Genomic DNA, 23,289 nt, shown 5'->3' on the forward strand with positions numbered 1-23,289 from the left:
AGCAAATGCGTGGACGCTTTTGGTCTGACAACGAGATCTGTATTACACATCTTCGACGCTATTTCTACGCTCCTAACGCATAAATATAATTGTACCTCCACATTGGTACTCTTACATCAGAAATGAAGAAGGCGAAAGTGACTATTGTCCAAAATGTGATATATGCAGACGACACTAGCTTATTCTAATCGGGTTAAAATGTAGACTATTTAGTAAGTGAGTCATAAAAAGGTTACATTCTTGGTCTCTTAAATTTTTTCTACCAATTACCTACAATAACACAAAGATTTACCTTTTTCTGAGAAATAAATCAAGCTCATTTTTTTCAGTGCTACTCTTATCCTTGGCAACTACTAACACCGTTCGAACACTTGGAGACCATTTGATTAAATTCATGATCTAGAATGCTCACATTCAGCACCTTCAGTGTAAGCTTTCACGTACCAATGACAGTTTGAGAAAATTCGACCATTAATTGCCTGGAAAACGAAGTCTATATTACACCATGCATTGTTCGAATAACAGTTAAAATACTACGTATTTATATGGGGCAATAAAACACAGACCAATATAGGAAAAGTTATAACGAAAATTGCGCTTCGAGGGATTGCCGATGCTCCACAGGAAACGCCCTGTGCACCATGCTTGCAGCATTTTGTATCATGCACTAATTAAACATGCACCAGCATCTTCTTTTACTATTCTACAAATCACAGATTATGCATGAAATTTTATTCTCAGCTGAAGTCGCTAACATACGCACCAATATTCTGTATTACCCTACAAGGCACCACGAGCATTCGTCTGTGCCTTTTTAACGGACTAATTGCGGCTTCCAAACCATAAGCTACACATTGCCCTATGTGCTTGACAAGTACAGCTTTTGTCACACATCGGTGCGCAAAATTTCTTTCAATTTCTTTCAAACCTATATTAGTTGTTGTTTACATTGCCCACCGTTTTCAATTATTTTTGTTACCACAACCTTATTTCAATGTACCCGTAAACACAGTAGATTTGCATTAGGGACAATTTTAATGTTCACCACGTGTGCCTATTTTGTTTGCTCTACTTCCTGATGTTTTTTCATCCCTATGCTATTTCTGCACCACGTATATCATTCTATACCAATGTGCATGGGGGGAAAGGAGCTTCATCAAGCGGCAACGCAGCGGCTTTTTTTTTCCTTTTCCACTTCCATGTTTTTGTTTATATATGTCTGAAATAAAGATTCAATTCCAGTCAAATCACCCAACAGCTCCGATGTAGGGGTTTTATAAAAAAAACGTGGCGCATAATGTTTTGAAGATTCACACACCAAGAGTCAAAACGTGAAACTTAATATCAATACAATCATGCTTATAGCAAGCCTGTATAAGCGCCTCACGAACTCTTCATCAATGACATAAATATGATTAGACAAGTATGTTTTTCAGACGGACCATGCAGGCTTTGAAAGCATTAGTTCAAAGCTTAGTTGTTTTATGACAAGCACCTTAATCATAAAATATTGTGTTAAGCATGCGGACTTGTTTCCGGATTAACAAAAAGCTGTTGCATCGAAATTAATAATGACGTAAACTGTCGATTTTCTAGAGTTCATCTTATTAACTACAGTGGTCGCCGCAGTCATGAATGGCACTTAGGAAGGAAGAATATTTTTCTTTGATTCGCCTATTAATTTGAATTGTTTGTGCATAGCTTGCCAGTCACAACATGTCATTTGAATAAACTCTTTGGTGTTCACAAAATCGTCGGCACTATTCATTGAAACTAGGAAATACTCTCACGAAGTCAAGTGGTGAAAACCAATAACCAACGTAAAATCTACGATACGGCGTGCGCTATTCTACAGTTTAACGATCCTTGTCAGCATTTCCCCACACCTAAAAGGGCATAAAAAACCATGCTTGGTAAGAACGCGACTCCGCCACGCCTATTAACGTAAACGATAACAGTATGCACTGTTTGTTACGTACGCAGGGTAAACCCGGCCCTACACGAGCAAACGCCCACTCTTCGATGGGGGGATCGCCCGCGCCTTTGAAGCGTTGGTGTTCTCAATGCTATAATATAAATTCCTCGTCAGCTCTGCCATACACGCGGATCCTTGCCTACGTAGAAAGCTTCGGCGGGACAATTAATGCGGCATCAAATGGGCCATCGCTTGCAACTGCGCCGCACTACGTGAATGCTGTGTGGAAGTGCACGTGACCCTGATGAATTGGTGACAGATAGCACAACAGGCGCGTGTCTCGGCAAATAGAGAAAAGAAAGCAAACGGTTTTGGATAACGGCTTCCAGGAGGAATCTACCGGAGCGATCTTTGGTGTAGAGTTTTACATTTGTGGTGGTCCTCTCTCTTTATTTACACAATCGGATGCTCGTTCTTTCTTTGTGCCTCCGGTAGACGGGTTTGTCCTGTGCTGACAGAGGCCAAAGTTTCTACCACGCCCAAATGCCCCTCGCCTGCTTTTTTTTCCCCACGGAATATTAGGTATATAAGGAGGCGCTCTGCATTCGTTCGCTAAGAAGCTCCATCTCCTCGAAGAAACAGACACCATGGTAAGCACCCTACACCACCTCTGCTTTACTTGTCTTAGAAGTCTAGGTTGTTTTCGAATGTCAGATATACGCATTTGCAGCAAAGTGGATCACTTCTATTTCTCTCAGGAGTTGCATTATATGGTTCAAGATGCCAAGCACCTTTTGTGTGGGTGGTATATTCAACTAACTTATCGACGCCTGTTGCACTCCCTTCCCAAACTACACTTCGTTATGGCATACAAAAAATACGCCATTCAAACAAAGTATGTCTGCCTGTAGGGTACGAAATTTCAGCTATTTTTAAAATGATAGTTAAGCATTAGTAATCTTTCTAATTCCGTTCTCCCTATTACCAACAACGCCGTGCGTCATCATCATCATAAACAGGAACAGTTCGAGGCAACGCTTTTCAATATGAGTTCCAAGCATTCCAATCAAAACGTTCAAGTAGACAGTAACTTGCAATATTTTCAAGGCACACGACACCCCTTTCTTTCACAATACCTAGAAGATCTTTAATGTAAAATTTCAAGGCTTTGTCAATGCTTTTAATGATCTATTGACGAAACCAGTGATAACTCTACGTGTAAACTAAAAAAGGGGATACCTGAAAGAACAAAGGCTGTTATCATATCCGGGCCACCATTAATAGAACTGTGCTATTTTTTTTCTCTCCAGGAAACAACCTCCAGTTCTTGTTCTTTTACTTTGATAATATTTAGCGGAAATCACGCAGCATTTAAACACCGTAGACGCACCATGAGAATATATCTAGGAATATGAAGCTCTAATGACGTAGATTGTTTGAGTGTAGAAGTCCAACTGCCCAGCAGCACTGTTTTGATTAGGAAAAACGTAGTGCGAGGTCAGCAGAGGAGCTGCAAAGTATGTGTGATGCGACGCTTTGGATAGCTAACGAAAATAAATACGGTAGTAGATAACAACGGCGTGCTAAAAAAACTGATAGTAATGTAGCCTCACACTGGTGGCGCCAAGCTTGAAGACTTGGCGCCACTAGTGCTAAGCTACATTATTGGGCCAGCAATACACTGATCGTACCGTCGACGCCTGTGGTAATAGCGCTACGGTGGCGTTTAGATTCCGTCGCTCTTCTTCACTGCACATGGTAAATCTCAACTTATCATTCGGGAAAAACAAATCCTGTAAAAATTGAGCATCTTAATCACATAAGCAAGGTGTCCACAGTACATCAGATTGCTTATTTATTTATTGCAGTAGTTTAAGTATGATACCTTTCTAGCAAAACTGCTTCCGCATTAGCATTAGCACCGAATCGACTGCCATTCTCCGTACTTCATAAAATATAAAGGAAATCGACCATCAAGCACAGCTTCGGTCGTCGAATAATTAGGCAAGAAACTCAATCAGGGGCTTTCCGAAACTTCTGTGGTTCAGGCATGGTTGGTCCCACAATCCATGAAGCCTTCGTTTACCTGCTCCGGGAAACATTTTTCATGTAATGTACACAGGCCATGACGGTGCTGATAGGCCTTCCCCAGATACGCCAAACATTATGTGAAACGATAAAATAGTGAAAACGAAGCTATATTTATTCTTTACAAGATATCTACGATTGAAAACCTTAAGTCTTTAGAACCATGCACAAAGCAACTACCAAAAGACCACACATTTTCTCTTTGAGAATGCGAACCATGGTGCTCGAGTACATGCCATTGTCGAATTTTTACATTTATGCGTTCACGCAGATTCGCGCCGCCATCCTCCTCGCACTGGCCACCAGCGCCTTCGCTGGTTACGTCGGCGGTGGATACGCTCTCGGCCACGGTGTAGGCTATGCTGGTCTCACCGGAGTTGGCTACGGCCTTGGTGGATACGGCCTAGGCTACGGATATGGATACGCTCCGGGAGCTGGATACGCCGTTGCACCCGCTGTCCGTACTGTTGCAACTGCGGTTCACGCTGCGCCCGCAGTAGCTGCTTTGCACGCTGCCCCAGCTGTCACTGCAGTACACGCCGCGCCAGCCGTGACCGCCGTGCACGCCGCCCCGGCAGTGGCAGCCTATGCGGCTCCAGCAGTCACCAGGGTTGCCTACGCTGCCCCAGCCGTTGCTAGGGTTGCCTACGCTGCTCCCGCTGTCACCGCTGTCCATGCTGTTCACGCTGCCCCGGCCGTTGCTAGGGTTGCCTACGCTGCTCCCGCTGTCACCGCCGTCCACGCTGCCCCAGCCGTTTCCTATGCTGCCCCAGCGGTTTCCTATGCTGCGCCAGCCGTTTCTTACGCTGCGCCAGCAGTCGCCAGAGTCGCCTACGCCGCTCCAGCTGTGACCGCTGTCCACGCTGCCCCAGCTGTGGCTAGGGTGGCCTACGCTGCTCCCGCGGTCCACGCAGTCCACGCTGCCCCAGCCGTTTCCTACGCTACCAGGGTCTCCTACGCTGCTCCCGCAGTGGCCGCTGTTCACGCCGCCCCAGCTGTCGCCAGGGTTGCTTACGCCGCGCCTGCTGTCCACGCTGTCCATGCTGCCCCTGCTGTCGCCTACGCTGCTCCAGCCGTTGCCACCACGGCCGTCCACCACGCCGTGCCAGCAGTAGCGTCCTATAGCGTGGCCCATGCTGCTCCAGCTGTGGCTTCATATGGAGTCGCTCATGCTGCCCCAGCCTACGGATATGGTGTCGGCTCTCTTGGTTACGGCGTTGGCAACTATGGATATGGCCATGGCCTCCTCAGCTACGGTCTCAACTACGGCTACGGGCTCGGCTCCCCCTACCACTACAGCACGCTCCTTCACAAGAAGAAATGTAAGCATCACGTATTTCATTCACATTCCATAAACAATACCATAATGAGGAGTTCAGTAAGGCTTATATTGGGCCGTTTTCATTACACTGATTACTACAACTTGTCTCGTGCAAATATTATCTATATATTGTAGATTTAGAGATCAGTTTATTTGTATGGACAAATGAGTAAGCTGGCATACTTTATTTGATGAAGACCAGTCTGTTTTTAACAGTACTTCACCAATAAGCAAACACTCCTGCGTAGGCCTAAAAACATTTTAATACATACCTGATTCGAAGTCCAAGCAATACGTGCTTCATCGGTCCACACAAACACGTTATCAGACATTCTGGTGAATCATTCGTCGTGTCCTCAATAAAAACCTAGTAATATATTTTCAAAGAACATTTCGACCAGTACCGCTTGAGAAGATGTTGAGTTAAACGGCGTTTTATGATAAAACAGGTATAAATTTAGAACACAGTGCATCCAATAAGAGAGTTCAACTCATTAAAATTGCTTTGAGGCACCTTTTTTGTAAACAATATTTTACCGTTTATGCTGTACTAGACCTAGAATTACGCACGAAGAAAATTTTATTTCTCTCTTTCAAAACCACAAAACGGTAAATATTTATTGCTTTGTTTAATCATAAAGAACGCCCACGAGAAAACATGGTGCTCTTAAAAATAATGAATGTGTTTTAGATTGTCTCTCAATTATCTTCTATAAACTTTTCAGGAACGCTTTTCCTTACTTACAAGGACGTTCACAAGGATGCAAGTCATCGACTGGATGTTTCTCTTGGAGTTGTGGTGCTTCGGAAGAAATAAACCTATTTGTTGCAAGTTTAATGATGGCTCCGTGTTAACAACTCTTTGAACCTGGTTACATGTTTCCATTAACCTCTACCACACAGTGAAGGTCTACCGCTGCACTGCATTACATTTCCAGCATTTACTGTTCAAGCCAGCTAAATTTTTAAATACAAATAATTTAATGAGGCATGTGGAAACGACACTAAGCATTGAACATAACATATTTTTAAGCTACAGGGTGCAGTTCTGTAAACATATTTGAAACATATGAACTTCGTCTGTTCTGAAAGTAACAGCTAAAAAATAAATGAGATGCAGCTGTAGTGTATATTTCCTCGCTTCTACCATAATGAGCTCGAGAAGGTCAATCACTTATAAGAAAAAAAAGTATAACCCTACTTTCAAGTCTGGTGGTCCCATGCCACCAATTTACCACAGCGCGGGTGCCCTCTGAAGTGACTATGATCTTCGTTCTGCCGAGCACCAGGACAAAAGCGCGCTTGTACATATCAGGGGCGAAGCTCTTTTTAGTATAACCTTGTCATGCGTCTTGCGTAACCAAGTGAAGAAATGAGGACAAAGAAAAGAAGGCAGTATTTCCCGAATAGTATAATAAACGGCGCTGTCTCATAACAGTACATACAAACTGCAGTTGAGTGATGATATTCTAGATGACGCTGCAATGTTACTCTCTGATTAGCTGCAGTTACGGGCTGTGCCTGAGTACGCGGAGAACGAGGGCCTCTCTCAGTCTCCTGGACCGTCACCGCACGTGGAAGATCATTGATAGGGCATCAACGAAGCGGAGCGGTGGGCGTGTTGCAGACATTTGCGCTCGGCTTCCTTGGCTCGCGTCTCGTCGGTGTTACCCGCACGCCGTCTGCACTCTCGAACGCGATAGGATGCATGAACGTATGCACATACTGACGAACACGTCAACGGATAGACAGATGGACCCTTCGGCGCACTGATTATCATTCACTCCGTAGGTTTTCAGCCAGTAGGTGCCTGGCGGCAGCAATTGTCTCCCTCCCAAAAAAGCGGCCAATGCTCCATCTATTTCACTGAGTCTAAGGTGGATCGATGTACACCCAAGGGTCTTCACAGAACCTTATGTGGCTACCTTTCAAGAGGAGCACCGAGAAACCACCGAGCGTGAGGTCGGTGTACTCCTATAGCTATTGAAAAAAAAACAACGGTTGGGTTCCCGGGCGACACTGGTAATTGAACCACGTACCTCCCACGTTGGAAGCGGACTCTTTAACCAAGTATTCATCGCACAGAGTGACTTATTGGGTGAGTAGGTTCATTCTTAAGGTATTTTATGACGCCTTTCCTTCTCTCATGATTTTCCCGCGCCATAAGCTACATTAGTCATCACACCACTCGTAGCCCTCACCTTCATATGCCCTTTACTGTGCCTCTATTTGTCGTAGACTGGTAAGTCTCTGCTCCTGCGCTGTTGAATCAAGGCATTCCTGCTACATTACAAAAACAGAAAGATTATATTCTGGAGTTTTATGTGTTCAAAGAACCCTATATGATAGAGGCACACCACAGAAAGACATTCTAAAATAGTTATGACTACTTGGGGTCCTTCATTGGCCCCACATATGCCTAAGACATCCAAGGCGTCCTGACAAATTGTCCTTGGGTGTTTCATATTGTGCGTACGTTGTTACGTTTGGTCCGGCGATTCGTCTGGGCAGACGCCGTTGTGCGTAAGCCTGTCTACTAGGGGGGCTCTCAACCCCTTCGGCGACCAGTCTGGCAGACGCTGTCGAAGATTTCGGCAATTACCCAGACCATGCGGCAAGCAAAGGCGAGTTCCCGACTTTCAACTGCGGACCCTCTCGTCGTCCCTTCGAGCAGCAGTGGTGCCTGATGACCTCGGCGGCGCATCTGGCGAGGGGGGAAGCCGTTGTGACCGGTGCCAGAGCTGACGGGGAAGCGGCGCTCTTTTAATCCTCAATCAAGTAGACGACCAGCCGGCTGCCTATGTCCGCCAGGCATTGTCCCTGCTAGCCGGAGGATGAGACGTCGTGTCGCCACGACGGCGTGAACGTTCGAGTGAGGACAACAAACACAGCATCTTCCTTGGAAGAGACCCTGGCGGCCGCCGCAAATTGCTGCGCTAATGGAGCGAACAAATCGACGGACCCTTTGATGTATGCTGTCAGGAGCTTGGGACCTCTCGACAAGCGGCACACACACGACGAGGAAGAGCGCCGCTGGCGCTAACTTGCGGTGCAGTGTTCACGACTAAATATTGGACGTTCACGTGGACCGTGCATGCTCGTCCCCCTCATGTGTCGTGTGTGTGTGATTGGTGTTCCACTCAAAGAGGAGGAGTCCGACAGGGCTTAAAACGACGCCACAGAGTGCTGGATGGACGTCACTCTGAACCATGTAACGTTTCAACCACCACGCTCCTGGTTTGTGAAACCACTAACCTTTCTTTGCTGTAAATAAGTGTGAATAGTGTCATAAACCTGTTTCTTTTCGTGTCCTCTTCTTGTCAGCGTTCGTTTCCTCCACCCGGTTACACCACGCTACCACAAGAGACCGGGTAGACCCCCATTCGCAACAACTGGTGGCAGCGATGGGATGTCATCAGCAACTTCCTTCCGACCCATAACAACGTGCAATCAGCCGGAATTTCCGGCTTTTCTTGCCAAAGTGCAAATAAAAGTTGCCATGAATTTCGGTCCTGCAAAATTAATTGACCATAAATAATTACGGCACAACCATTAGGCATATGTTCATATGAAGAATAGGTCTCGTGCATGCCTTAGGTTATAAAAACAAGCACATATGTGAACTCGAATGAGGACGTTCACTAATAATGCTATGTTGATAAATTTCATCTTTTCGGCCTGTCTACCGAAACGTTGAAAGGCAGGTTGAAAACCTGCGAAAGCATGAACTGGTTCGCGACAGGCCAACACGTGCCCTAACTTTCGGTTACAGCAACGCATATTTTCTAACGTGTCATTGATGAGATACTTTAAACTAGGTTCAATTCGGAGTGTTTGGGCCCGCGTGGACTAATCGAAATTCTATGTACGACGCTCCCGCCCAGTTTTATTGTTGAAGGGGCGTGCTATGATGGTACGGTGGTGCTGTTTATTGCTCGTGAAAATTGCCCCATCGATAAAGATTGCGAGAGATTGGCCGGCTATCTCACTTTAAGTGTTTTTTGAAACCATTAGGTCACTTCTCATTTGAATGCAGCTGGGGCTTTTTCTCTCATACGAAAACGGATATTCCAAAGACGGTTTCTTTCTCCTGCGTGAACTTTATGTGTAATGATCGTTTTGTTAAGCACCATTTTATTGCGGAGGATCACATCTGTAATCTATTATCTTATAATGCAGCAAATAGCCTCGTGCTCAGCCTGTTCTATACGAACTAAATAGGGAAATACCTAATCAATATGAAAAGAATACATTTAGAAGAGTGATACTCATCAATAGTAACAGGCATTCATCTCTCAACTATAGAGGTGGCAATGGCAAAGATGTTGGCGAAAGTTGAAGGAGATTTCATCTCATCATTACTATACTATTGCATCGTGCATAAGCTTGCGATTGAGTGGTTCCAACTTCCCCTCCAGGAGAGTGAAAGGTTTGTCGCGGCACCCCCTTCTCTCATTGTAATTACAATATATGGGGCTCGCCTTGCGCCCTCCCGCTCACCGCCTCCCCACCTCCCTTGCGCACTTCTATGACTTCGTGGTAGATCAGTTCAAATATGTATAAACGACACATACCAACACGTAACTGTTAGTTCACGCTGTGAAGCGTGTAGATTTGGCGCATCGACAAGCCAGCAGTCCTCTTGCAGGTATAATTGTCACTTTTTCCATGCGACACAATGATAAACACGCACCAAAGGTCAAGATGTGTGTTTACAAAAACACGGGTGTTGGAAAATCTCATTTTGCTGCTCCGAGCCTCTGAGATTTTCCAAGAGCCAAGTAAAGCTAGAGGTTTACTATAAAGAAGTTTTACTGCTAGGAAAATAAAAAAGAGAGAAAAAAGAAAATTTGAAGGGCCAGGACACGGAAATTGCGTGGAAGAAGAAAAAAAGGTAATGAAAAGGTGATGTGAAAATATATCACCGTAAGGAAACATGAGGCCACATATGCGAAACATTCCGTGGGCAATGGCAAAAATAAGGAAACGCAGGAAGCGAAAGCATGCCCAAAATAAAGCTCATAACAAAATATACTTCCTAATTCCAGAATTAGGAACACAAATTCACGACAATCACGTTTTATAAGCGACTCTGCAACATCACACTGTTCAAAATGTAGTGAAGGCCTGTGCCGCGTTCACGTTTCAATCATCTGATGCTGGAATGAGAAAATACATGTCACTTTCCAGAGCTGTACAAGGGCCGCCTAAAACCACAACATTCCCTTTTCTCAGTGACAATGCCATGAACCATGGGAAGAAACCCTCAATCGCCTCTCTCGCCTAAGGAGCTGTGCTATTTGGGCTAATCTCCTGTGAATTTGAAAATGTGGGTTCAAACGCATGCTTTCACAAAAAGTTGCGAAACTGGTAAGTTCAAGAATTGTGAAAATGGTAAGAACTGTGTGAATTTGTATACGTTTCTTATACAGTGTTTTCGGATGTGCTTTGAGCGATAATTGTCAAGTTAACTGCTGAACTTGTGCAGATAGGTTCGCTCAAGCAACTAACCTTAAGGAACGACGGAGGAGAGACGTGATGTTTCCCAGTGTCGTCACGCACAAACACGCTACTACCGGGTTCGTCGATTCTCTGATACAGCGCAGAGATGTCACACGAGGTATACGTCGTCAAAAACACGGCTTAATTAACACAAGATTCAGCAGATTGTGACTATCATGGGCTTGCGGGCGAACAAGGAAACTTAGCAAGACCGATAGAGTACACTAGTCTAAGGCGCCACAGTTACCAAGCAAAGGGGTAACCGCCGAAGCGTGAATGAAAGGTCGCCCGCAACGACAAAGCGCATTACATCTTTGCTGCAGGCGTGCGAGCATCTCTCCACAACGTGAGCACCAGACGCAAGCAAGCTAATGGGAAAGGGGTTGTCAAAGGTTGCCAATGAGCATCGGAGAAGCAACGTGACTTGTATGAGCATGAAGCGAGTGAAACGCGTTGCCCGGGCATGTTCGGACACATTCGCTCGGGAATTTCAAATCCTGCAGATCCGATATTTTGTAGCGTGGAAGTGGAAATGCTTACAATTTTGCCACAATCTCTCTATTTATATTAGTTCAATCGATCAGCCGTGACAACTTATGTGAGAAAACATACATCAAAATATGCAAAGACAACGTTAATTCGACATTACACTATTCTAATGACGTAACTTCTCCTGAAGCGAGGAAAAAACATACCTTAATCAAATACATAATGAAAAGCATAAATTGAAAAAGAATGCTATCCTTATTACACAATATTGTTGTTAAGCCGAACAGACAAATCAGCAGCGACAAGCCGAAACATTTTCTTTTCATAAACTCTGGTCAAAGAAACTATTCTTATTAAAACTGAATTATTTCATAGTTGATCCGGGTACAGCACATATACCTTTCTTACACACATACGCGTTTACAACATGCTCTAACTAGCAATCAAGCTGTCATAGGGAATCATTTTCTGGGCAACCAAATGAACCTTGCATCTATCTCTATCTGTTAATATATATATATATATATATATATATATATATATATATATATATATATATATATATATATATATATATATATATATATATATATTGCTCAGAACGATTGCTCAGAATCAACAGTTAATCCGAAAAAGGACTAACCAGCCAATCCCTTCAGTTCCTTTTTCCTATATATATATATATATATATATATATATATATATATGAAAAAGGAACTGAAGGGATTGGCTGGTTAGTCCTTTTTCGGATTAACTGTTGATTCTGAGCAATCGTTCCTGGGAGAGGGAACTTTACTCCTTCGGTAGAAATTGTTAATTGTTTGAACAATTTTTCTATGGACTAATAGTCAATCTACTATTCATTCACCTAGCCATCTTCCCCAGACTAGCATGGAAGCTCCGGTCAGTTGGCTTCATTCAGTACTACATCTGTGCTTGTGTGTAGAAACACAAAATTGCGGAGACCAATTTAACTAACATGTGGCTCTTGTCGTGGACGTCATGAAATTCTGTTTCTAACTAGCACCCACATACCTCAGCCACAGCATGTGAATATGCACCACAGGTGTTTTATCGTCACTACTAATCTAGGACATCAAAAATAGACATGGAAAAGGCCAAGATCATTTCACCCATGTGCACATTCCCCGTAATAACTATGACCATAAGCATTTCCATAAAAAATCTTAACTAAAATGTCGTTCGTTGACGGGAAGATTCGCGCTTGCTGGTGATTTCAATGTCAGCATATACGGAATAATCTCCGCCGTCTGTGACTACGTGCTGTCTAGGCATAAATTTTTCCAGCGAGGTAATAGACTAATTGCTTTGAGCCCACTACCACAAATGTTCATTTGTGATGCCGGACAGCTTAACACCCTTCTCAAATGAATTATTGAGATCCACTGCAAAGCCCAGGAAGCCGCCTATCATTTGATAAGTGTCGAAAGCACACTGGGAATCATTCCACGTAATAGCAATCCTCGACAAAGCAGGCATGACAGGCCCTGGCAGGGCGAGGAAGAAAGCAACGCGACATCTCTTCTTGTTACGGGCGTGGAAAGACGACAGCATAGTTGCGCAACATTGGGCTGTTTCCGCGCAATAGCTTTTCAGCCGGTTAATTTGGGAGAGGCTCACACGAAAGGTCCACATAATAACACGCCTGCTTTCGAGTTTCCATAGCGTATAAAAGAAAGTGCAGCGCCCATAATATACTGGAATCACCTTCACCTCCATCATCGCCACACAGCAGCCATGGTGAGATCTACGACATGCTCCGAACTTTGCAGTAACTTCGTAAGATGCCTGTGTGGTAAACACTATTAATCAATGTAGGGAATAATACTGGTATTTCAAAGACGCTGTTATGAAAGCATGCGCTATAAGTACGCTTAATGTGGCTGATCAGCCAATTCTTCATAAAACACTGGATTTTTTAATTCGTCACTATATCCTACATGATCGCTTGCATTAGGAGCACTTCCGTTTTTTTCAGTCCCCATCCTCATGTGCCCAATATGACTATTGAAATTTACTCACATGCTCAAAAATATTACAAGTATCAAGCACTTCTCAAGAAGCTTTTTTTCGCGGCGTGTATTTTATATCGGTATCCAGTTTTTCAGGTCGGGCGCAATTAAACCATGGGCTCTATCTGGACACGGCACTTTTTTTTTTTTTGGGGGGGGGGGTGTATAAGGAAGTTTTGTTTCGCTCTTGGTCATTGATGGCATTATATGTGAAGTTCAACTTCCCCAAACTGCTTATATGAATATGAGAGACACCGTAGTGAACGGTTCCGAAAGTTTAGACCACCTGGGCTTCTTTAACGTGCGTCCAAATCTGAGCACACAGGCTACAGCGATTTCACCTCCATCGAAAATGCAGCCGCCACAGCCAGGTTTAGATCTCGTCGCCTGGGAGTCAGCAGATGAGTGTCTTAGCCAATAGACATCATGGCGGAGCACGCTCTCCGTCAATACATGAAAATTATGTACTTAATACCTGCACTGTTTGGCATGGTAAAAAATGGTAGGAAACATCAAGTCTGCATGCGCTCAGAAAACAATTTCAGCTATTCCTGAAAGTTATAGTCTGGCAAACACTAATGTCAATGGAATACTTTAGGTCCCTCCCTCTTCAGTGCGCCCTCTGTATTTCCAGTTTCAAGCTAATGGCCTAGTATGCATATTTCTGTCAGTGATCAGAGCAACCTTAATAACAGCCCTTAGCTATCGAGTTTTCTGCTGAAGGTACAAAAAGATGTGTTTGCGAGAAAAACAATATCTATTACCTGCAATCATTTAACCTTGTATTGCATGAATTATGCAAACGCCAATTTAAAAAATATTTTTGCAGCTTTTCTTATTGATTCAATGAACCTAAACGTGTACAAAATGGCTCCGAGTTTTCATGGCTGTATTAATAAGATACAGCTTTGTGCCAAATTCGGCACGCCACGAAGATGGCAGAGCCGTCTTGCTGCCATGCACGAAAAACAAAGCATCGTTTAAGGGGATTTTTTTAGCGTGATGTGTGGAATGAAATGAAACATTTGTTTGCTGCATTCAGTCACAGATAGTTGCTGCGCCTCCTGCATCTCACTCACGACATCTTTGTTCAAGGTGGCCGTTTAATGTTTGTCTCTTCTCGCAAAATTCTGGCCAGTGGCTAACTTGGTCAGATCGGACGTCTTTAGGGGGGGGGGGGGGGGGGGAGTGCATAGGTGCTGGCGGTCACCTTCTTTTTTGGCTTGAACCTGGAATTCTATGTCTTCACCTTCCTGGTCCCTTTTTTTGGGTAGGTGCATGTTGTGAGAGGTACGACAATTTGCAATTTAAGTTTTGAGTTGAGCCCCCGGTAGCACTTATTTCTTCCCAAGATCTCCTGAACCCTTCCGTACTGTAGCCATGCTGCTACTACCGATTAGTCTAACATATACGTCAAAATCTGAAAGTGCCAGTTCTTCGACCTAATATGCTTCAGGTAAAGTCCAAGCAGTGAGCCCTGCAGGTCGTCTTCACCCATGTGTCTGTTGCAGACCTTTACTTCACTGGGGCTAATATTCTAACGAAACTTCTTCACTAAGGTAAACCAGCGCTTTGTCTTTTGGGCTGGATTCCTCCTCACAAAGCTCTACAGGAGTGATACGGCGCGGATATCGTATCAACGAACACACGATAACTCCATACCATCTATCATGGTTTTAGAGCCTGTGGCGCACCACATCATCTACATTTCAGTTACTTTTCGCCCTTCAGGCGGCAGTATGGTAGAGGATCAGCTCTCACCCTACCGAGTGACAAAATTCCACCTTGTGAAAGAGTGACCTGTGATGACATGGACGCATTCGTTGCGCTGCCGTGCTACACCTTCACCCCATAACACCTATATCCCTTCCCGTGCACTCCTTTACTATCTGCAACATGGCAAATGCAAGTTTCCAGCGCTCAGCTGCGGTTTCACTGAAAATTGAATAACCGAAGCTCAAAGGCTATGCATTACATATATTTGTATTGCGTTTTACTGGACAGGTGGCACGACAATACAAATTTGGTCATTCAAGTTCATATTTTGCCAGATCGGGCACGCACTGGTATCGGGTTCTTGGGTGTAGTTGCGGAGGAACTTCAGAGGACTAATAATGAGCTTGAAATTATGAGACCATAAATTATACCAAAATAATTTTTATATGTTGGTGAGGTGAGACCGCTCAAAGAAAAAAAAATACCAATTTCCCGTGTTTGCCCTTTCGAGTTGCACACCGCATTCTGATTTGCACTTGACTCTGTTTTGCTTATCAACCAAGAGATATGGAATTACTTTCCCATCTTATATGCGCAAAACTATAAGAATTACTTCGATGGTATTACATTTTTAAGGGGGGCAGCCCACATGCGCAAAAAAACATCCTACATGGTATGTGCCAAATATGGGACACCGAGCTATGAAGAGATACCTATAGTTAGAAATATAGAACACGAGGTTGCATCTGAATGTCTTACATTGCGTTTCGTTCTAAGAAAAAAAAATAGATCGGGATAAGTACAACATTTTGGCTGAGGTATTTCCAGCATTCGTTACATCATTACGCATTCTATGTAAAATAAAGAAAGATTGAATTTTTATTGTGTGTTAACAGTGCCCGAAATTGTCTTTTAACGTGTTGTTGCAGTTTCGTGTCTGCATTCTCCTCGCCCTCTCCACCACTGCCATCGCTGGCTACATTGGTAGCGGCTATGGACTTGGCCACGGCCTCAGTTATGGTCTCGGTAGCGGCCTTTCCAGCTACGGCCTGTCCCATGGCATTGGATACTCTGGTGTGACCGGCTACGGCCTGGGCTCCGGGTATAGTTATGCACCAGCTGTCAGCCGCACCGTGTCCGCCTACCACGCTGCCCCAGCGGTTGCCACTTACGCAGCTGCTCCAGTAGCCACCTATGCCGCTGCCCCTGCTGTCGCCAGGGTCGCCACATACGCTCCGGCTCCAGTCACTACCTACGCTGCTACTCCAACAGTTACCAGGGTTCCTACTTACGCTGCTGCCCCAGTTGCTACCTACGCTCGGGCCCCAGTTGCCACCTACGCTCGGGCTCCGGTTGCAACCTATGCTCGTGCCCCAGTTACCTCCTATGCTCGTGCCCCCGTTGCTGCCTATGCTCAGGCTCCATTGACCACATACGCCGCTGGGCAATCCGTGACCAACGTTCCAACTTATGCGCGTGCCCCAGTGGCCACTTACGCTGCTGCTCCAGTGGCCACATATGCTGCTCCATCTTCTGTGACCAGGGTTGCCACTTTTGCTCGAGCCCCAGTTGCCACTTACGCTGCTGCCCCGGCCGTGAACAAGGTTGCCACGTACGCACGGGCACCAGTCGCAACGTACGCTGCCGCCCCAGCTGTAGCCAACGTCGCCACCTACTCGGCAGCCCCAGTCGCTACTTACGCTGCTGCCCCAGCTGTGGCCAGCATTTCTCATGCTGCGCCAGCATTCACCTCGTACGCTACCCCAGCCTCCACGTCTTACAGCGCTGTGCCTTCCTATTACAATTATGGAGTTGGCAAACTCGGATACGGTACCGGGCACTACAGCTACGGTCACGGTCTCATTGGCTATGGCCTGAACTACGCGTATGGCCTCGGCACCCCCAAGCACTACACTGCTCTTACTCACAAGAAATGCAAGTATTCGTCATGAGTTTTCCCTAATGTAGTGAACTTTATTGTAGGGTATCTCCGCCCTGTTTTGTTCCTTTTGTGCTATTAACACTCGAATATTGCTGAGCTCAGTGGAGGAACATAATTTACCCGGTTCTTCTGTGTGTATGATGCAGCATTTGTTCTTTGATTACTGATTTCGTTGCCTAGTATTGAGGTTGTTGGCTATCGTAAGCGGTGTGTATTTCTCTGATCTTTGTTTTTGATGCTTTTTGTTTTCATTTTACGCAGGAAATCAACTCGGACATTACCGACGCATCGCATTACATTCAACACATCAGGACGCCCAGAAGAAATGACTTCACCTTGGTGCAGTAATGAGTGGAGGTCAAATAAATTATTGTTTTATATTTATGCAATAAATTCGCATGTCTGCCAAAGCCAACATGTAGACCAGACATTAATGACGTTGTTCTGCGATTTCAATGCACCAATCATGAATCATGCCTCTGTGAAGGGCAACCTTTTTGTTAAGATCACATGGGGTTTGCTAATGTGTTCAAGGAAGACACTATAAAAGATCCTTTTACGTAAATTAGATCCAGAAGCTTCTTCTCCTCTCATGTCATTTAAACGTGGAGAAAATGAAGCGCTGGTACAAACAAGCCCTGCCACCTGCTTTCACAGATATTCGATAGAGTCAAATGTAAGAAAATGAGTCATATTTTTTCTTAGCTTGCAATATTCATCACATAGCGGAACCACGCAGCTGTAACGAAAGTGTGGCCATAAATATTACTTCATCACTGCAAAAAATGCTTACGAACACAAACAAAAAAACGGCAGGCCTGTGAAATGCCCCTGCACAGTCGTAGTGAAAGCTCGAAGACTGGCCTTTTTTATAGACGCTTACAATTTAGTAATGAGAGTAGGCTCTCCCACACAGACCTAATTTGCATCAAATGAAATTTGTTCATTTCATGATCATCATCATCAGCGGCAGCCTGACTGCGTCCACTGCTATATAAGGTCCTTTCACAGTATCCGCCAATCAACCCCATCTTGTGCTTTCTGCTGCCACGTTACACCGGTGAACTTTTTAATTTCATCGGCCCACCTACCCTTCGTGCGTTTGCCTTCTCTGGGAATTCAGTCAGATGCCTTAATGATCAGTGGCTTTTCTGGTTACGCACAAGGTTCCCGGGCCACGTCCATTTCTTCTTCTTGATTTCAACTATGATATCCTGAACCCGGTTTGTTCCCTCACCTACTGTGCTCTCTTCTTGTCTCTTAACGTTAAAACCAATCATTGTCCTTTCCATCGCTTGCTGCATCGTCCTCAATTTAAGCCAAACGCTCTTTGTAAGCCTACAGGTTTCGTCTCTGTAAAAAATTATTGGCAAGGTGCAAATAGAATATACCTTTCTATCCAGTGTTAGTTGCAGATTACCATTAATCATTTAAGAATGCTTGCCGAATGTGATCCACCTCATTCTTATTTTTCTAGTTCTTTCACTCCCTTGGCGCGACTTAGCAGTACTACTTGTTCCAAGTAGACATATTTCTTTACAGCTTCCAGCGTCTTTCCACCTATTGAAAAGTACTGTTTTTTGCCAACACTGTCGTACAACATTTAGTTTTGGCCATACTAACCTTCAGACCGACTTTTCTGGTTTACGTGTCCAGTTCGCCAATCATAGGCTGTAATGCGCCTCTTGAGTCACTCATGCAGGCAATGCCATCGGCGAAATGCAGTTAACTGAAATTCTCTTTATCAACTCTTATCGCTAACATTCCCTCATCTAGGGCCCTGAAAACATCCTCAAAACACGCGGTGAAGAGCACGGAAGAGATAGTGTCTCCTTTTCCTACACCTTTCTTTATTGGGACTCTGTCACTTTCTTTATGGAAAACTATTGCGGCTGTGGATCCACTGTAGATTTCTTCCAGTATGTTTATGTAGGGTTTGTCATTGCCCAACTTTTACAGTGTCTGCATTACTGCTGATATGTCGACTGAGTAAAACGCCATCTCCAACCAATGAAGGATATATATAGGGGTTGGTTGTATTCTCCCATTACTCTATTACTTGGTTGACAGAATGAATATGGTCTATTGTGCAGATCCTACTTGTTCTTTAGCTCTATTGAAGTCTAATGTCACCTTAATTCTATTATCTATTATTTTTTATAGAAAGTGCATATAACAGATTGTAGGCTGATCGGCTTGTAATTTTTAGAGTCAGTGACGTCTCCTTTCTTATGGAATAATACCATGTTGGCATTCTTCCAAGATTCTGGTACCCATCCCGCCAAAAGGCACTTCGTATATAAGGTGGCCAGTATTTCTAACACACTTTCTCTGCTATCTCTCGGCAGGTCTGTTGTTACTTTATTTCCACCTGCAGCTTTGTCTCTTTGCAATTCTTTTGGGCGTTACTTCCCCTTTCGCTAGTGGTAGGATGCTGAATTTCTCTTGGCTAATATTGCTACTTACGATGCCATACTGATTGCTTCGGCTTGTGTTCAGCTCTTCTTCGCCACCTCAACTATCCTAACTGTATTTGTTCTGACACTGCTTTCCTAGTCCCTTAATTCATACATCGAATTTTGCCACAAGTTTGCCTTCGTAGCTTTTAGGCTTCCACCGTTTTTAAAGCCTGCTTCATTCTCTCTATGTTATACAATTTAATGCCGAAATTACATTCGTAAGCTCCACTAGCTCTATTTCGTCAGTTGCATTTGAGGCTTTTATGGTGCGTCGTCTCTTAATGAGATTTTTCGTCTCCTGAGATAGTTGCCAGTGTGCTGCCTAATCACTGTAGCTTAGACTTCTGTTGAACACTCTTTGATCACACTAATACGATTATCGGTCATTGTGTGAACTTTAATGCCGGTTATCTCGTTTAGAGCCTCGAATCTATTCTGAAGCAAAACTCTGAAGTTTTGTACTTAGTTTCTCACCAGTAGCTCCATAAGTGGCCTCTTGCGTATAAGTTTATACCATTGCTTCTTTGAATCTAGGCGAATACGAGCTCTTAGAATTATATTGTCACTACCTCGGAGCTTTTCAACTACTTCTACCACTTGTACAATGCCTCTGTGTGCATACAAAATGAAGTATATTACATTTTTAGTTTCGCCGTAAAGACTTCACCATGCCTATTTACGATTAGCTCATTTTTCGAAGAAGATATTTAAGATTCATAAATAATAACGTTCTGCGAACTCTACTAATAACTACCTTCTGGCATTTCTATAGCCAATGCAATATTACCCCACTACATAATCGCCGGCCTGTTTCTTGCCTACTTTGGCATTAATGTCGAATAATGTACTGTGTCTTTATTAATGGCTCACGCTACGTTATCATAGAAGCATTCAACCAAATGGTCATTATAGCTTGGCGTAGGCACGTAGGCCTGTAATACCACCAACTTGTATGTTTTGTTTAACTTAGTTATGATACTTTGCCACCCTCTCACTGATTCTGTTCATGACTCCCACTGAGCACTTGCCACCTAGCGGGTGTACCTGATAACGGCGCTAACAGGGTCAACCTCGAAAGAATACCACGCTGCAGGCACTGAGAAGCAGTTCCATAGTTTATTTTGTTTCACTATGCCCCATGCGTGAGCTCGAAAATGAAGAAAACAATCTCCAGAGAGCATTGCATTGTACCGCAATGCGTGGCACCATGGTGGAAAGATGCCAACGTATCGTTCTATGACTTCCTGATGAACGCAGACGACGCATCACGGAGAACAGCGCAAATTAAAGACTTGGAAAAAAGGTGGCGAACTCTTAGTTTGTTTAAATCAAGTCGCTCCCTCGCTTCGATAGGCTTTTATCCTTGGTGAGTGCGCCATAATTTAGCTTACATGCATTCTTATCGATATTCAGGCTCCCCTAAGCGCGGAGTATATAGTTTCGTTTATATAAGTAAGTGTTTTAGAAAATATGTTGCGTTACTTATAGGACTCTCTTTCGAATATGCTTGTTCTTTTATGTGTGTAAGTCGTAGTGATACCTATTCTCTAATTACCCTACTGTTAGACCCCCCCCCCCCACTTGTGTAGAGCGTGCGTAACGTGCGTGTATGTATGTTCGTGCGTATATACATCATGTCCGTGGATTCGTAGCGTGCTTACTCTGAGTGCTCATATCTATCTGCTTTGTATATTAACTACTGCTAACACGAACAAGCGAGTGTTTGGAGGAGCAATTCATAAGGAACCGAATAAAATGGATGAGTAAACAAAAAAAGGAGCACTTTTATTGAACTCTAAGCTATCATTCGCCTTATCTCATGATACAATGCCCGAGGCCACGGTGTAGGATATATATTACATCGTGGTCCAGGCATAGCTACGTTCTGTGGTCGAGTGTTATTTCAAGTGCCATTTCAAGTGATAGTGTTAACAGACACGAGCTTCGTCGACATCAGGCAACTACGGCGTCAAAACCGGCCCTTGTTATTTCGTAACATAGTAGTAGAGAGCTCGATGAAGGTCCATCTGGTCAGACATTGAAAGAGATGAAACACGGTTACTGAACAAGTCCGATGGTGGTCCGGCGTTTCAAAACCACTTACGGTTTCCCTGCTCACTGAGCTACACTAGAAGTGGTGGACAATTATGACGCCACTGCGTAACGCAACGAGCATGCGTATGAAGAACGCAGAGTCCCTGTTGTCCTATTGATTGTAGCTAGCGTTTACTGGATGATTAGAGAATGTAGGAGCTGGCGGGACGACATGCTCTTTTCCTTCACGATCAGAGCTGCATTGTTACAGTAATGTCGCGATTATGCTCTTGCTCATACATCAATGACATTTGTCCTGAGACTGTTATTACTTATTAGGGACGTTATGTCTGTGCTCCTTCAGATGTACGAAGAACATTCCTGTTTCACCAGTGTACACTTAACGGCAATTATCACACGGCCTCTTGTACACAACTCTTGTGAATGACTGAGTCGGCCGCCTATCTTTCACGTTACTAAGCTGGTCCCACAGCTTGCTGGTAGGGTGGTGTGCAATGCGCAAGTCGTATTTGTAAAATATGCGTGAAAGAGCCTCTCTGATTTCTTTGACGTAAAGTATGACAGCAGATGCGCAGATTGTCGCGATGGTCTGTACGCTTCACTGTAGTATTCAGTTTTCACTTTTAGTGAATAAATGATCAGGATAGCCATCGCGACTTAGCTCCTGGTGTATCCGTCTCTACTTTTCTTCAATTCCAAGAGAGAGAGAGAGAGAGAAATAAATAGAAAAGACATGGAAGTTAACCTTTAATGCCAAATTATTTGAACAGACCCATAAGGTGGTGTTACCAAGGGTGACATGACGGACGTCTTGTAGCTGACGGAATGATGCGAAATAACACTAAGTTAGTGGCCTGTGTGCATGGACTTTCTATACACAAAAAAGGCTTGGGCGCCTTCATCGCGGTGAACCTCGACTTTCAAAAAGGCAGCGTGTTTTCCTTCTGCTATTCGACGATAAGCTGAAGGTTCGCATTGAACAACCGCTGGTTGTCGAAACTTACGCAGCCTGTGCACGGCTCACAACTACGCTTTTGTAGCGATATATAAATTCAGATAATAAAAATAATAATAATAATAATAATAATAATAATAATAATAATAATAATAATAATATAAAAATACGTTATATTATCAGTTAGATATAGTTATATTTACACTAATAATAATATTATATAGTAGTAGTAGTAGTAGTAGTAGTAGTTGTAGTAGTAGTAAGAACATTGCAGAATTCTTTACTTGCACGCGCACACGGGAGAGACTGTCCCGATGATGCACAGAAACTGTTCCCGTTCGTTTGTCAAGCTTCTGCAGTTTTCTGTGCTCAGTGAGCACTTTTATACTGCCGTGCCGGTTCTCGAATTAGTGTACTGGTAGCCGCCCTTATGTTTTCCTGCTTCGAATGAAGCTCACGCACCTTGAAACCACTTAGGAGAGCTATTTATCACAAGCTTTCTCCACGTGCCCTTTTATGAGTGAGTTAGAAATCAGGGCAGTCTTTGAGGTGTCTCCAGGCATCCGAATGGGTTTGAACAGCGCCAGCAGATACTTCAACAAAATAACTATAGGCGGAGGTGTTGGCAAGACTGGTGCGCCGCAAAAAATTGTCGGAAAAGCTTCAAAAAGAACTAGCTATGCTATTTCTTCAGAGATGCCTGACGCCACGAACTAGCCTAACCTTCCTTCCTCCAGCGAATAACTAAAACTGTTACGATAAGCACGGGTCGCTATTTGCAAATAGCAAAACTTTCACCCTCCCTGCAGTTTTT

General features: G+C 44.0%; 2 protein-coding genes across 2 annotated transcripts; both read left to right on the top strand.

Moving 5' to 3' along the window:
* Window positions 1–2,407: 2,407 nt before the first annotated feature.
* LOC142803816 (uncharacterized) lies at window positions 2,408–6,162 on the top strand. Its single transcript, XM_075889946.1, has 3 exons — window positions 2,408–2,565; window positions 4,275–5,325; window positions 6,050–6,162. Coding segments are annotated over exons 1-3 (1,056 nt in total). The 5' UTR covers window positions 2,408–2,562; the 3' UTR covers window positions 6,052–6,162.
* A 6,044-nt stretch (window positions 6,163–12,206) lies between these two features.
* Window positions 12,207–17,016, top strand: LOC119160260 (uncharacterized). The gene is made up of 3 exons (XM_075887919.1): window positions 12,207–12,218; window positions 15,994–16,432; window positions 16,550–17,016. Exons 1-3 carry the CDS (start codon window positions 12,207–12,209, stop codon window positions 17,014–17,016), a joined length of 918 nt encoding a protein of 305 aa, XP_075744034.1.
* The last annotated feature ends 6,273 nt before the right edge of the window (window positions 17,017–23,289 follow it).

The sequence above is a fragment of the Rhipicephalus microplus genome, chromosome 3 (assembly GCF_043290135.1).
Source record: "Rhipicephalus microplus isolate Deutch F79 chromosome 3, USDA_Rmic, whole genome shotgun sequence".
In the NCBI taxonomy this organism is placed as follows: Eukaryota; Metazoa; Arthropoda; class Arachnida; order Ixodida; family Ixodidae; genus Rhipicephalus; species Rhipicephalus microplus.

Excerpts from the sequence above, each read along its gene's own strand:
- LOC119160260 (XM_075887919.1), top strand. Across the intron at positions 16,433-16,549 it reads TCCGGTTGCAACCTATGCTC|TGGCCACTTACGCTGCTGCT; the intron begins GTGCCCCAGTTA and ends CGCGTGCCCCAG.